This window comes from Penaeus chinensis, chromosome 36 (genome assembly GCF_019202785.1).
Source record: "Penaeus chinensis breed Huanghai No. 1 chromosome 36, ASM1920278v2, whole genome shotgun sequence".
In the NCBI taxonomy this organism is placed as follows: domain Eukaryota; kingdom Metazoa; phylum Arthropoda; class Malacostraca; order Decapoda; family Penaeidae; genus Penaeus; species Penaeus chinensis.
In genome coordinates, this window is record NC_061854.1 from 25786177 (window position 1) to 25801176 (window position 15000).

Below are 15000 nucleotides of genomic sequence, written 5' to 3' on the forward strand. Positions count from 1 at the left end.
CAACTATGATAATGACTAAGAATGACAATAATCATGATGATTTCTAATGATACTGGGTTTGTCTATAAACTGCATCTGATGGTCAGACTCTTAAGGAGGACCTTTCAGGTTGTCGGGAATGTAAAGTTATCTCTTAGTACCGTCCCTCCAATGTGCACCATGTTAAGGTATCCTGTTCGGGTAACGGCAAAACTCATGGAAGCAGATAAGTGGATTCTGTCGATGAAAAAAGAACATAGAGAACTTCAACTTCACCGTATTCATGGTGTACGAGGAGAAAAAATCGGGATGGTTGAAACAAGATATGAGGATATCTTTGAGAGTTGTCACAGGATTAAACACAGTCGGAGAGATCACAAAGGCGAAGGGTAGGCATCAGTGATCAATCCGATATATGATGAGGGGACTGACACTTTCGGTGATAGCAGGGACGATGGTGACGGTCGTTATGTTAATGAAAAGAAATATAATTATATTGGTCTGAATAATAACGGCACTGATAATGATGATGATGGCAATGCTGTTACTACTGCTGTTGATCCTGTTGCTGCTTCTGCTGCTCCTGCTACTGGTATTCCTGTTGCTGCTGCTTCTGCTTATATTGCTTCTGTTGCTCTTGTTGCTGTCCTTGTTGCTCCTGTTCCTGCTGCTGCTTTTGCTGCTCCTGCTGTTGCTGCTGCTCCCGCTGCTACTATGACTATCGAAAGTGATAGTGATAAAGATATAGATACTGATAATAGTATTGGTATGAATAGTAATTACAATAAGAATAAAACATAATTGTGTTTGCATTCTTGCCAAAAACGATCGCGATATTACTGTTGATAAGATTACACCTTAAGATAACACCACTGATGCACTTATTACCAATGATACGAGCAGAAAAGAAAGACAAGGGAAATCACGTCTCACTTCATTCGTTCCTGTTTTCTGCTAAATTAAACAGCTGAAAGGAAATTTCCATACGATACGAAGTAAGGATATCATTTACATGCTAATATATCTAAAGAAAATGAAAGATAGATAAAGAAGATGAGTAATTATGAGGTGAAAAAAAATATATATAGATAGATAGATGCAGAATCACTGAAAGAGAAAGAAAGAAATAATAAAACAAAGGAAGGGGAAAAGGAGAAAGGAAAGGGGGGCGATAGAAAGTGGGAAACATTTGATTATAGGCGTTTGAAAAATTCCTTTCTCATATTCCTATTATAAAAATAACTTGGCAGAGGGTTAGTTTCGTTCTGCCATATTTGTCCAAGCGGGGGCGTGAATCCCACCCCTGCAAGCGCCTCCCACTCCTTCGACAGGGGATATGTACACCCACAAGGGCCTTGCTGCTCAGTGGTCGCTGAGGGGACCGTGGTCTGCTAGGGGTGCTGCTGGCTGATCGGTTGTAAGTTCCTGCTGTGCTCTGTGTGAGGGACCTCCGCAAGTTGGTAAACCGGAGTTGTAAATGGGTGTGGAAGAACAGAAAAAGGTTCAGAGTTGTAAAACTTGCTCTGAAACAGTGGTGTGGCAAGGTTTTAGAAGTAGCGGGTTTGTGACGTCGTACATCTCGGGTTAATTGGAGTGCTGATTATTAATTTAATTTATAATTGTTCCAAAGGGTGATAAGGCCGAAGGATGTAAATATTAATATAATGAAAAAAGAAAAAAGTTTCCAAAATGAAGAGCTTGCGAATTTCATAAATAAGATGTTACGTTATGCACGAAAACCGGCAGAATACGGCAGCATATTCTATGGAAATCAGCTATATCCCTATTCGTCTGTAGGCCAGAAAGGATGCCAAGTGAGCAGTCAAGGCGCGCGAAGGTGCCGTGAGTCTGGGCTGCAAAGCCTCCCTCTCGGCGGTTTGGGGTTCGTGCAGAAAGTATTTTAAGACCTTGTTAATCAGATGGATTGCCATCATAGAAGACACACACATATGTATGGGTGTGGGTATATACACACTCACACACGCACACACAGACACACACACAAACACACAAACACACACACACACACACACACACACTCACACACACACACACACACACACACACACACACACACACACAAACATGCTCACACACACACACACACACACACACACACACAGACACACACACACACACACACATAAACATATATGTGTGTGTGTGTGTATGTATGTATGTGTATATATGTATGCATGTATGTATGCATGTATGTTTGTGAGTGTATGCATATTCCCTAAAAAATAAAACTTGGAATTCATCTCTCTACAGATATAGGTATTGTTAAAGGAAGGCAATTTCTTTCCTTCGAAGGAATGTATCTTAGAATAATCGAGTTCCCTGTATCTACAATGCGTCAATCTATATAACTATTACAGTGTATATATGTGCGTGTGTATTATTCGTTCGATGATATGTATGTTTTTACATATCAAATGAAAAGGAACGTTGTTCGTTATCAGGCGATATAAAACGTTTCACAATTATTCGTTCCAGGTAAATCCAAGAGCACATTACCGTAGGTGTGAATCTGTGAACCGCAACTCCTAAGCCGCCACCAGCATGCCAGGCCACGCCGTGAAAAGCACGGGACCTGATCCTGACCCCTCAGAATTCCTGTACGTTTCCCTGGAGCAGAAGCGCATCGACCAAACCAAGCCTTACGACGCGAAGAAGTCCTGCTGGGTCCCCGACGAGAAGGAAAGTTATGTCTTGGGCGAAATTCAGGGAACCAAGGGCGACCTGATAAGTGTCAGCGTTCCGGGAGGAGAAACGAAGAACTTCAAGAAGGACCAAGTGACCCAGGTCAACCCACCTAAGTATGAGAAGTGCGAGGACATGTCCAACCTGACCTACCTTAACGATGCCTCTGTCTTGTACAATTTGAAGAGTCGCTACCAGGCTAGACTTATCTACACCTACTCTGGACTCTTCTGCATCGCCGTCAACCCCTACAAGCGCTTCCCCATCTACACCAACCGCACCGTCAAGATCTACCAGGGCAAGAGGCGTAATGAGGTGCCTCCTCACCTGTTCGCCATTGCTGATGGTGCCTACATGGCCATGATTCAAGGTATGTCTGTCAAGCAATACCCTGTTTGTACAGAAAGAAAACATGTCATATAAAGTATTGTAGGGTAAATCAAACACATATAGAGGATTGTTATATTATAGAAAATGGGATACTCAATATGTTTAAATGATTCCATAGAGGATTCAAAGGTCCCTTAAGAACAATTATGTATGTATATATATGTTCACACACGCACACACTAACACACACACATACGCAAGCACACACAGACACACACACACACACAGATTCTATGCTGTACGTATAACATATATTATATATTATATATAATATATCATATATCATATATCATATATCATATATATGTATGTGTATTATACACATCCATCTATATATATACACACACACATATACATGTATGCACATATACACATATATCTACACACACACACATATACATGTATGCACATATACACATATATCTACACACACACACACACACACACACACACACACACACACACACACACACACACACACACACACACACACACACACACACACACACACACACACGCGCGCGCGCACGCACGCACGCACACATGCACACACACACACGCGCACGCACACATATACGACACCATACTTTATGTTTGCCCCATAGAAGCTAGGAGTTAATGGTGTCATCCCTTTACAGGTGGAAATAACCAGTCAATGCTGATCACGTAAGTTATTGTGACTTTGCCTTTTTGCTTGTTATAGTAAGTGAAAGTAAGTATCCATTGCCAGTCCCCTTTCTTAATCTTATTCTCTTTGCGTTCAAAAATACTTTCAGTACAAATGCAAGTGAGTTTGTGTTTGAAGAGGATGGATAAATTCTGTTATAATTACATATCTTTATAGATACGGGATAATTGACAATTGCTTAAGACATTTCATATTTGCTTTAATAATCCCAGTGGGGAGTCTGGCGCCGGCAAGACTGAGAACACGAAGAAGGTGCTGTCCTACTTCGCCAACGTCGGCGCGTCAACTAAGAAGAAGGAAGGCGAGAATAGACCGGTAATTACACAGGACAATGAAAAGTGTTTAAACACCTCATGGGCTAAAGAAAGAAAGAAAGAAGAAAAAAAAACGTTTTTACCATAAGAAGTGAGAGTTATACAGCTCTTTATGTTTGTTTGTTTCTTGCAGAACTTGGAAGATCAGATTGTCCAAACAAACCCTGTCCTGGAGGCTTTTGGCAACGCTAAGACAGTTCGAAACGACAATTCTTCTCGCTTTGTAAGTCTAACGTAGTTCATATAGCAGCTATAAACCATTGTGGGACACTCGTCCCTTTATAGCTAGTAAATAACAGTTTATCTTTCCCCTCTCAGCTAACCCTGTCACTAATGAAGTCCGTGTATTTTTTCCTATTAACAGGGCAAGTTCATCCGCATCCACTTCGCCCCCAACGGCAAGCTCTCGGGCGGCGACATCGAGGTGTACCTGCTGGAGAAGGCTCGCGTCATCTCCCAGCAGTCTCTCGAACGCTCCTACCACATCTTCTATCAATTAATGTCCGACCAGGTCCCAGATATTAAACGTAAGTAGTTGTGAATATAAACCTTGGGTAGTAAAGACACATTTTGCAAAACATAAAATTTCCTCATTTTAACCTTCACACATGATCTTTTGGGGAATGTAAGTTTTCTCTTTCCAGGATTGGTGTTGAATGATGCCCTATATTATGCAAATTTTCCTAGAATATCCCTTTCTTGCCTAATTTCAGCTTTGTGTCTCCTGAGTAACGATATCTACGACTACCACTATGTGTCTCAAGGCAAAGTCACTGTCGCTTCCATCGACGACAAAGAAGACATGGAGTTCACTCACGTAAGTCAGTAGGCCATTAACGGTTGTTTCCTTTGCTTCATTAGCTGCAATGTATAGTTATTGATTCGTTTTATACGAACTGCGATAACTTACAAATTTGTATTTACAGCAAGCCTTCAGCATTCTGAACTTCAGCAAGGAAGAACGAAATGATTGCTACAAGGTGACAGCGTCTGTCATGCATCTCGGCAACTGCAAGTTCAAGCAGAGGGGTCGCGAGGAACAAGCCGAGCCTGACGGCACTGATGTGCGTAAAACGATATTATATACATTTGCCTATAACTAAGAATAAGATTTATTTTCCAAATTGCCATGTATTGTTTCATTTTCAGGCCGGCAATTTAGTGGCAAAATTGCTTCTCTGCGATGGCGACGAACTGTACAAGAATTTGTGCAAACCTAAGATCAAGGTCGGCGCCGAATTTGTAACTCAGGGCAGAAACGTAGATCAAGTGACCTACTCTGTCGGTGCCATGGCTAAGGCGCTGTTCGATCGCGTCTTCAAATGGATGGTCAAGAAGTGCAACGTCACACTCGAAACTGGACAGAAGCGCGCCATGTTCATCGGAGTGCTTGATATCGCTGGTTTTGAGATCTTCGATGTAAGTTGAATTAGGTTCTGCATCTAAAAGTTGTTGGATATCATATGATCAAATAGTAAAAAAACATATTGATGATAATGTCCTTTATTTTCAAATCTAAATGTATTGTATTATATGCTTTGCATCCTTAGTTCAACGGCTTCGAGCAGATCTGCATCAACTTCTGTAACGAGAAGTTGCAGCAGTTCTTCAACCACCACATGTTCGTGCTTGAGCAGGAGGAGTACAAGAAGGAGGGAATTGACTGGCAGTTCGTCGATTTCGGTATGGATCTGCAGGCCTGCATTGAACTTTTCGAGAAGGTAAACCCCTATGTATTTGGGAATACAATCACTTAATCATGACAGAAAGCATAGTCACAATAAGTGAAGCTACAAAAAAAAAAAAAAAAACTTATCTTCAGTCCTATATGCCATTCGAAAATCTTGCATCTTCTGTCCACAGAAAATGGGCATTCTCTCCATCCTGGAGGAGGAGTCCATGTTCCCAAAGGCAACGGACAAAACCTTTGAGGAGAAACTGAAGACCAACCATCTGGGCAAGTCTCCCTGCTTCATCAAGCCCAAACCTGCAAAGCCCGGCCAGGCCGAGGCCCACTTCGCCATCGTCCACTACGCCGGCACGGTGCCCTACAACCTCTCCGGCTGGCTCGAGAAGAACAAGGACCCCCTCAACGACACCGTCGTTGACCAGCTCAAGAAGGCAGGCAACGCTCTCATCGTGGAGCTGTTCGCTGACCACCCCGGCCAGACCGGTGACGCCGGTGGCGGAAAAGGTACACGGCATAGCAAATAATGCATCAATAGTAAATTATATTGATATTTCCCGTTAAAGTGATAATCATATGTCAGGAATATATGTGATTCATACAGTTTCTACAAAACTCTTCCCAGTATATACAGGACTGATAACCAATGAATAAATTATTGTTAAACTAGATAAAAAAAATCCTTTACCCTTTAGGTGGACGAGGCAAGGGATCAGGTGGCTTTAAAACGGTGTCGTCTGGGTATAGGGTAAGCATTTACATTGACTTTTGCCTTTCTTTGCTACAATACATATACGGTCAGCAGCCCCAGTGCCCTTTTCCAGGCCTCCCTTAACCCGATGCTTTCCTTCCCCAGGATCAGCTAAACAACCTGATGAAGACCCTGAACTCAACGGAGCCTCATTTCATCCGCTGCATTGTCCCCAACGAGACTAAGTCACCAGGTGGGAATATAGGAATTTATTTTCTTATAATTCCTTTTTTTTATAGATGTATTTCAAACATGGAAACATGATAAAGTAAATGTGATGTCAGTAATATAATATGAATTTCTTTTATAAAGTGAACATGCATATTTTACTTGTGTATGCCATGATATTAATAATAATGAGAGTGAGAGAGAGGATCATTATCACTGTAAATATCAGTCTCTAAAATGTTCACCTTAGTTTGACTTGGGAATTAGACACATCTCAGTCTCATTCACGCTTTTTCACAGGCGTTGTTGAGGCTCCCCTCGTTATGCACCAACTGACCTGCAACGGTGTGCTCGAGGGCATCCGTATCTGCCGCAAGGGCTTCCCCAACAGGATGCCTTACCCTGATTTCAGGCACCGGTAGGTCTTCATTTAACAAACTGCTAAATGTTAGATAATAAGGCAACAAGTTAGAAAAGCATGTAAGAATGACTTAGAGAAAGGAAAAATTTAATATAGAGGACATTCATAAATACTATGAATATAAGTAACCAAGGCATGGTATAGAAGACAACTAAGAAAATATAGGAGTGATGTAAAATTAAATTCTAAAGCAGAATGCTGCATACCGTTAAGAATGTCTTATATTCTATGTAATTCTAACCAAAACATTCTTACGTTAAAGCTGGCGAAAGTAGAGTACTCATAGTACTGTATGGGAAATATAAGTAACCAGTGCATGGTATGAAAGGCTACTTAGCAAATATAAATGCAATATAGAATTCTAAGGTTGTTAAAGGTTCAGGTGACCTTCACTAATCCTCCTGACAGTCACAGGCTACGATGGATATTGTTGTTACCATCGATTTGGCTTCTTCAAGAGTAATGTTTCATTATTTTCAATCTTCGCGTATCATATAACAGATTAATGAAGGTCAACAAAGTAAACTTCAATTTTCTGTTTGACATTATTAGCTGCAATGCTTTCAATTAACGCTATTTGTATTGAATATATATATATATATATATATATTTATATATACATATATATACATATATATATATATATATATATATATATATATATATATATATATATAGTATATATATGTATATATATATATATATATATATATATATATATATATAGTACATATATGTATATATATACATATATATATATATATATATATATATATATATATATATAGCTATATATATATACATATAAACACACACACACACACATCTATATATATACATACAAACATATATATATATATATATATATATATATATATATTTATATATATAGTTATATCTATCTATCTAAATATATATATATATATTTATATATATAGTTATATATATCCATCTAAATATATATATATACATATATATATATATATATATATATATATATATATATGTACATATGTGTGTGTGTGTGTGTGTGTGTGTGTGCGCGCGCACGCGCACTCGCGCATATATATGTTTGTATATATACACATATATATGTACATATGTATATGTATATCCTTATGTATATTTGTATGTTCATATATATATATATACATACATACATACATACATACATACACACACGGACACACACACACACACACACACACACACACACACACACACACACATATCTGTATATTCATATATACATACATACTCATATATATATACACACACACACACACACACATACACACACATATGTATATATATACTAAGTATATATATATATATATTTATTTATATAAGTACATATATACATACATGTACAGCCACACACATATATATTTATGTATATTTATATATATGTATATATATATATGCACATACATACGTACATGTATGCAGTCTATACAGTGGGTATAGAGTGGAAGCCTCCTAGCAGATCAGACGCAGCGGCCCACAATTCAAGTGGCTTCTTTCCTGTCGTGCATACCCCACGAGATAATTCTTGACCAGAGTCCCTCCTCCAATAGCTACAAGATCCTGGCCCCCAAGGAGATGGCTGAGGGCACCGAGGATAAGAAGGCAGCCATGGCGTGCTTCGATAAGGCTGGTTTAGACGCAGAAATGTATCGCTGTGGCAACACCAAGGTCGTTACAGAGACTGGGGTTTTCCGTGTCTCGGATGAACATTTATCTCCTATTCTGAACCCTCCGTTTTCTACACCTTTCCGAACCCGTAGAATGATACCTAAATACTTGTATAAGCTCCAGTACTGTAAAATATGAAATGTCAAGGGAATTGATGATGTACCTCCCCCTCCCCAGTATATCCTTCCCCACCGACGTCGAAAACCACTTTAGAAGTGCGACACGTTAAAATCTCCTATTCTTGATGCTTGAGCACCTCTCCACTGTGTATATATCTATTTGCATAAACAATCCCTCCTAATTCCTTCATCTCTCCTAAAAGTTGTATAAGTAGAGTCCGCCCTCGGAGTGAGGGATACCTTCTACGATTCTAGTTGGTGATATGCTTTCCCCCAGTATTCTGAATTCTAACTGCCTTTGAGTACAAGTTAGAGTGTCGAGAATTCCGAATCCTGTATTTATCTTACTCTGCATGCACATTCATTACCTCCCCTCATTTATTATGTATGCTAATTATTCTACACTTTTCTTGAAGTATGGGATATTGAAACATTTCGAGTCCACTTTAGTATCACTTTGGTCCTGAGGAAGCCTTTTCTAAATCCCTAGGTGAAATATTAATATCATCTATATAAAGGCATCATTAACGTATTCTATGCTAATAGAATATCTAGTTTTTATTAATTTGTATTCCTTCACTGTAAAACACAACTAATCGAATGGTTTATATCACAGGTATTTTTCCGCGCTGGAGTGCTTGGTAATCTCGAAGAAATTCGTGACGACCGGCTTTCAAAGATTTTGTCTTGGCTTCAAGCCTGGATCCGAGGCTTCTCTGGCAGGAGATCCTACGAGAAACTTATGGAACAGAGGACCGCTCTCATCGTTGTTCAGCGCAACTTGAGGAAGTACATGCGTCTGCGCAACTGGGGTTGGTTCCGCATGTGGCAGAGGGTGAAGCCTTTGCTCAACGTTACTCGCGTAGAGGATGAAATCCGAGCCCTCGAGGAGAAGGCAGCCAAGGCTCAAGAAAATTATGAACGCGAAGCCAAACTTCGCAAGGAACTTGAAGCAGCCAACGTAGCCTTGTTGGAAGAGAAGAACAACCTCTTGGTCACCCTTGAATCTACCAAGGGCAACGTTTCTGATTTCCTGGATAAGCAAGCTAAACTTCAGGCCCAGAAGACCGATTTGGAGGCGCAGCTCAAGGTTAACAGATTTTTTATTTTATTTTACACACTTTATACATGCACATAACACGCAAATTATATCAAATGAATTCTGAAACATCTTACCTTATTTCTTATGTCGCATGAAAGATTAATGAATCAGATATGCATATACATGGATTCAAGGTAAAAAAAAAAAAAAAATGTAGTATGAAATAACGCGTTCTTTACTCATCTCACTCCCACAGGAAGTAACGGACCGCTTACAGAGGGAAGAGGAATCTCGAAATCAGCTCTTCCAGGGCAAAAAGAAAACCGACCAAGAAATTGGCGGTTTGAAGAAGGATGTGGAAGATCTTGAACTCGCTGTTCAAAAGGCTGAACAAGACAAATCTACCAAGGACCACCAGATCCGCAACCTGAACGACGAAATCGCCCACCAGGATGAGCTAATCAACAAAATCAACAAGGAAAAGAAACATCTCCAGGAATGTAACCAAAAGACTGCCGAGGATCTGCAGAACGTCGAGGACAAGTGCAATCACCTAAACAAAGTTAAAGCAAAGCTTGAGCAGACACTTGATGAGCTCGAGGACTCTCTTGAGAGAGAGAAGAAACTTCGGGGAGAGGTTGAAAAGTCCAAGAGGAAGGTTGAGGGCGATTTGAAACTGACTCAGGAAGCCGTTGCTGATCTCGAACGCAACCAGAAAGAACTGGAACAAACTGTTCAGCGAAAGGACAAAGAAATCTCGTCAATTTCCTCAAAGCTAGAGGAGGAGCAAGGTTTGGTTGGAAAGAGCCAGCGCCAGGTCAAGGAACTCCAAGCTCGCATCGAAGAGCTCGAGGAAGAAATTGAACACGAGCGTCAATCGCGCTCGAAGTCCGAGAAATCGAAAACGCTGCTTGCACGCGAACTGGAAGAGCTCGGCGAGCGGCTGGACGAGGCCGGAGGCGCCACCGCCGCCCAGATCGAACTCAACAAGAAGCGAGAATCTGAACTGGTGAAACTGCGCCGTGAACTAGAAGAGGTGAACATTCAGAATGAGGCCGCAGTCGCTGGGCTGCGAAAGAAGCATAATGATGCCGTTGCCGAAATGTCGGATCAGATCGATCACCTGAATAAAATGAAGGCTAGGTAAGCATAAGCACATTTGGAAGCGTTAGAATATACACTTTTCAACCAGAATGCATGCGATGGAAATAACTGTTCACCGTAAAAGATAATTTTTTAAAGATGTGATATTACATCTTCCAGGGCTGAATCTGATAAGGAGGCTCTGAAACGAGAGGCTGATGACGCCAAGGCTGCCATGGACGCTCTCTCTCGCGACAAAGTAAGTCCCAATATCTTCAAGTCATACACACACACACACACACAAACACACACACACACACACACACACACACACACACACACACACACACACACACACACACACACACAAACACACACACACACTCACACACACCCACACCCACACCCACATACATACATACACACACGCACGCCCCCACATACACACACACACACACATACACACATACACACACAAACGCACACACACACACACACACACACACACACATATATATATATGTGTGTGTGTAATCTTTTATCATATAGTTATCATCATCATTATTATTAATATTAATATTATTAATATTATTTTCATTATCATCATTATTATTATCATTATCATTATTTTATTATTGTTATCGTCATTATTGTTATTATCACTGTTATTGTTGTTATTATCATTATTATTTTATTATTATCATTATTTTTATGTTTATTATTATTATTATTGTTGTTGTTGTTGTTGCTGTTTACTATTAGTACTATAACTAATACTATTATTATTATTATTATTATTATTATTATTATTATTATTATTATTATCATTATCATTATTATTATTATTATTATTATTATTATTATTTTTATCACTATTATCATTATTGTTATTTTTATCATTATTATCATCATTACTACTCTTTTTGTTATTATTTTCATTATTTTTTATTACAAATGTTATGCTTATCATTATTAATATTATAATTATTATTGTTAGTATTGTTATTATCAATATCATCATTACTATTGTTATTATCATCATTATTATTCTATAATAATAATAGTAATGACAATATCATCCTTATTGCACACACACACACACACACACACACACACACACACACACACACACAATGCATACATACATGGATATACATACAGATAATCCTATAACTTTAACACATAATAAATCTACCATGAAACCCAATACTAAAAACCCCTTCAAAGTACATAAACATACAATCATATTTCTAAACTTTCTGTCGGGCCGAGCGTAACTGCACCTCGCTCTCTCTCTTTCAGGCCGCAGCTGAAAAGAGCATCAAGCAACTTCAGCATGAACTGAATGACTCGCACTCAAAGCTGGACGAGGCCAACCGCACGCTCAATGACCTGGATGCCTCGAAGAAGAAACTGGTGGTTGAGAACGGTGACCTCCTCCGCCAAGTTGAAGAGGCCGAGGGCCTCATCAATCAGCTCAACAAGATCAAGATATCGCTGTCAAACCAACTCGAAGATACAAGAAGGCTTGCCGACGAAGAGTGCAGGGTAAGGTCTTGTTTATTTTTAATCCTGTCTGTAATAAGGCGAATTATCTTTTATGAACATCTGCGTTTGTATGTACTTATATGTTCACTTCATATTTTCTCAGGAACGAGCAACGCTACTTGGAAAGTTCCGCAATCTGGAACATGACATCGACGGCCTCCGAGAGCAGTTGGAGGAGGAGAGTGAAGGCAAGGCTGACCTCCAGCGCCAGCTCTCCAAGTCCAGCGCCGAGGCCCAGATGTGGCGTGCGAAGTATGAGCAGGAGGGAGTGGCTCGCGTCGAGGAGCTCGAGGCGGCTCGCATGAAGCTTGCAGCTCGCCTCGAAGAGGCCGAGACTCAGATTGAACAGCTGAATGTCAAGAACATGAGTCTGGAGAAGGCTAAGCAGCGGATATCCGCAGAACTTGATGACATGCAGGTCCAGCTTGAGAAGGCACAGAACCTCGCAAACGCAGCCGAAAAGAAGCAGAAGAACTTCGAGAGGATCATCTCTGAGTGGAAAATGAAAGTTGATGATCTTTCTGCAGAACTTGAAAGTTCCCAGAAGGAGTGTCGCAATTACTCTACTGAGCTCTTCCGCGTGAAGGCCTCCTATGAGGAGAACCTTGAGCAGCTCGACTCTGTTCGGCGAGAAAACAAGAATCTCGCGGATGAAATCAAGGACCTGATGGACCAGATCGGCGAGGGCGGGCGATCCCTCCACGAGCTCCAGAAGAATGCCAAGCGTCTTGAAATCGAAAAGGAGGAACTTCAAGCCGCACTCGAGGAGGCCGAGGCTGCCCTGGAACAAGAGGAAAACAAGGTTCTTCGTGCACAGCTTGAACTTAGCCAGGTTAGGCAGGAGATCGACAGACGCATTCAAGAGAAGGAAGAAGAATTCGAAAACACACGGTAAGTTGGTACTTATTAGGTGTCTAATTTCTTTCTTTTAAAGTCATAATAGACATAAGATGAATACAGAATTACATATTAATTTCGTCCCTAACAGGAAATGCCACCAGCGTGCTATTGACTCTATGCAAGCATCTCTTGAAGCTGAGGCCAAGGGCAAAGCTGAAGCTCTTCGACTGAAGAAGAAACTGGAGTCTGATATCAACGAGCTTGAAATTGCCCTCGACCACTCCAACAAGGCCAATGCTGATCTGCAGAAACATATCAAGAAGGTTCAGACGGAAATGCGCGACGTGCAGACCCGGCTGGAAGAGGAGCAGCGCGTGTCCTCTGAGTACCGCGACCAATGCTGCATTGCTGAGCGCAGGGCCGGCGCCCTCGCCGGAGAGCTGGAGGAGTCGAGGACGCTCCTGGAGCAGTCTGACCGCGGGCGTCGCCAGGCTGAGGCTGAACTCGCTGAGTCCCAAGCTCAAGTGAGCGACCTCAATGCTCAGAACAGCTCCCTGGTTCTTTCAAAGAGGAAACTGGAAGGAGAAATGCAAACCTTGCAGGCAAGTGCCACCTGTATCTGCATTTATTGATGTACAAGTGTCAATATACGTACTTATCACTATATGTGCGCTTACTCTTTCTCTCGCTCTCTCTCTCCCCCTCTCTCTCTCTCTCTCTCTCTCTGTATATATATATATATATATATATATATTTATATATATATATATATATATACATATTGAATATATGTACACACACACACACACACACACACACACACACACACACACACACACACACACGCGCGCGCGCGTGCACACACACACACACACACACACACACACACACACACACGTGAACACACACACACACACACAAACACACACATACATAAATACACACACACACACACACACACACATACACACACACACACACACATATATATGTATGCATATGTGTATAATATATATACATATACATATACATACACACACACACACACACACATATGTGCGTGTATGTGTGTCTGTGACTGGCAATTAGATGTATACATTACTATGTACTATGGATAGGAATGTGAAAAGATGGATATAAGAAAGAACTGTATAATTAATCTACCTTTCTCAATAGGCTGATCTTGACGAAATGCTGAACGAGGCCAGGAACTCGGAGGAGAAGGCCAAGAAGGCCATGGTTGACGCCGCTCGCCTGGCCGACGAGCTCCGCGCCGAACAAGAACACGCCCAGAACCAGGAGAAGATGCGCAAGGCCCTGGAGGTTTCCGTGAAAGACCTGGAGATCCGCCTCGAAGAATGCGAAACCAACGCCATAAAGACCGGCAAGAAGGCCGTCGCCAAGCTGGAGAGCAGAGTCCGCGAGTTGGAGACTCAGCTGGACGACGAGAGTCGCCGCCACGCTGACGCCCAGAAGAACCTGAGGAAGTGCGAGAGGCGCATCAAGGAGCTCAGCTTCCAGTCTGAAGAGGACAAGAAGAACCACGAGAGGATGCAGGACCTGGTCGACAAG

General features: G+C 41.1%; 1 protein-coding gene across 1 annotated transcript in view; it reads left to right on the top strand.

The window, feature by feature from the left end:
* The window catches only part of LOC125044895, a 30607-nt gene that overhangs the window by 15252 nt on the left and 355 nt on the right, over window positions 1-15000 (top strand). The window contains exons 23-49 of the mRNA XM_047641857.1: window positions 109-368; window positions 429-706; window positions 1311-1376; window positions 1512-1539; window positions 1777-1793; window positions 2251-2256; window positions 2531-3052; window positions 3711-3738; window positions 3973-4075; window positions 4208-4297; window positions 4439-4601; window positions 4788-4891; window positions 5001-5138; window positions 5224-5493; window positions 5625-5795; window positions 5938-6268; window positions 6457-6509; window positions 6618-6705; window positions 6981-7098; window positions 8679-8796; window positions 9532-10005; window positions 10214-11100; window positions 11221-11299; window positions 12343-12588; window positions 12692-13479; window positions 13577-14030; window positions 14605-15000. The exon at window positions 14605-15000 is cut by the window's right edge and continues 355 nt beyond it. Of these exons, the coding sequence (XP_047497813.1) occupies window positions 109-368; window positions 429-706; window positions 1311-1376; window positions 1512-1539; window positions 1777-1793; window positions 2251-2256; window positions 2531-3052; window positions 3711-3738; window positions 3973-4075; window positions 4208-4297; window positions 4439-4601; window positions 4788-4891; window positions 5001-5138; window positions 5224-5493; window positions 5625-5795; window positions 5938-6268; window positions 6457-6509; window positions 6618-6705; window positions 6981-7098; window positions 8679-8796; window positions 9532-10005; window positions 10214-11100; window positions 11221-11299; window positions 12343-12588; window positions 12692-13479; window positions 13577-14030; window positions 14605-15000 (6276 nt within the window). The remainder of the gene's footprint in view (window positions 1-108; window positions 369-428; window positions 707-1310; window positions 1377-1511; window positions 1540-1776; window positions 1794-2250; window positions 2257-2530; window positions 3053-3710; window positions 3739-3972; window positions 4076-4207; window positions 4298-4438; window positions 4602-4787; window positions 4892-5000; window positions 5139-5223; window positions 5494-5624; window positions 5796-5937; window positions 6269-6456; window positions 6510-6617; window positions 6706-6980; window positions 7099-8678; window positions 8797-9531; window positions 10006-10213; window positions 11101-11220; window positions 11300-12342; window positions 12589-12691; window positions 13480-13576; window positions 14031-14604) is intronic.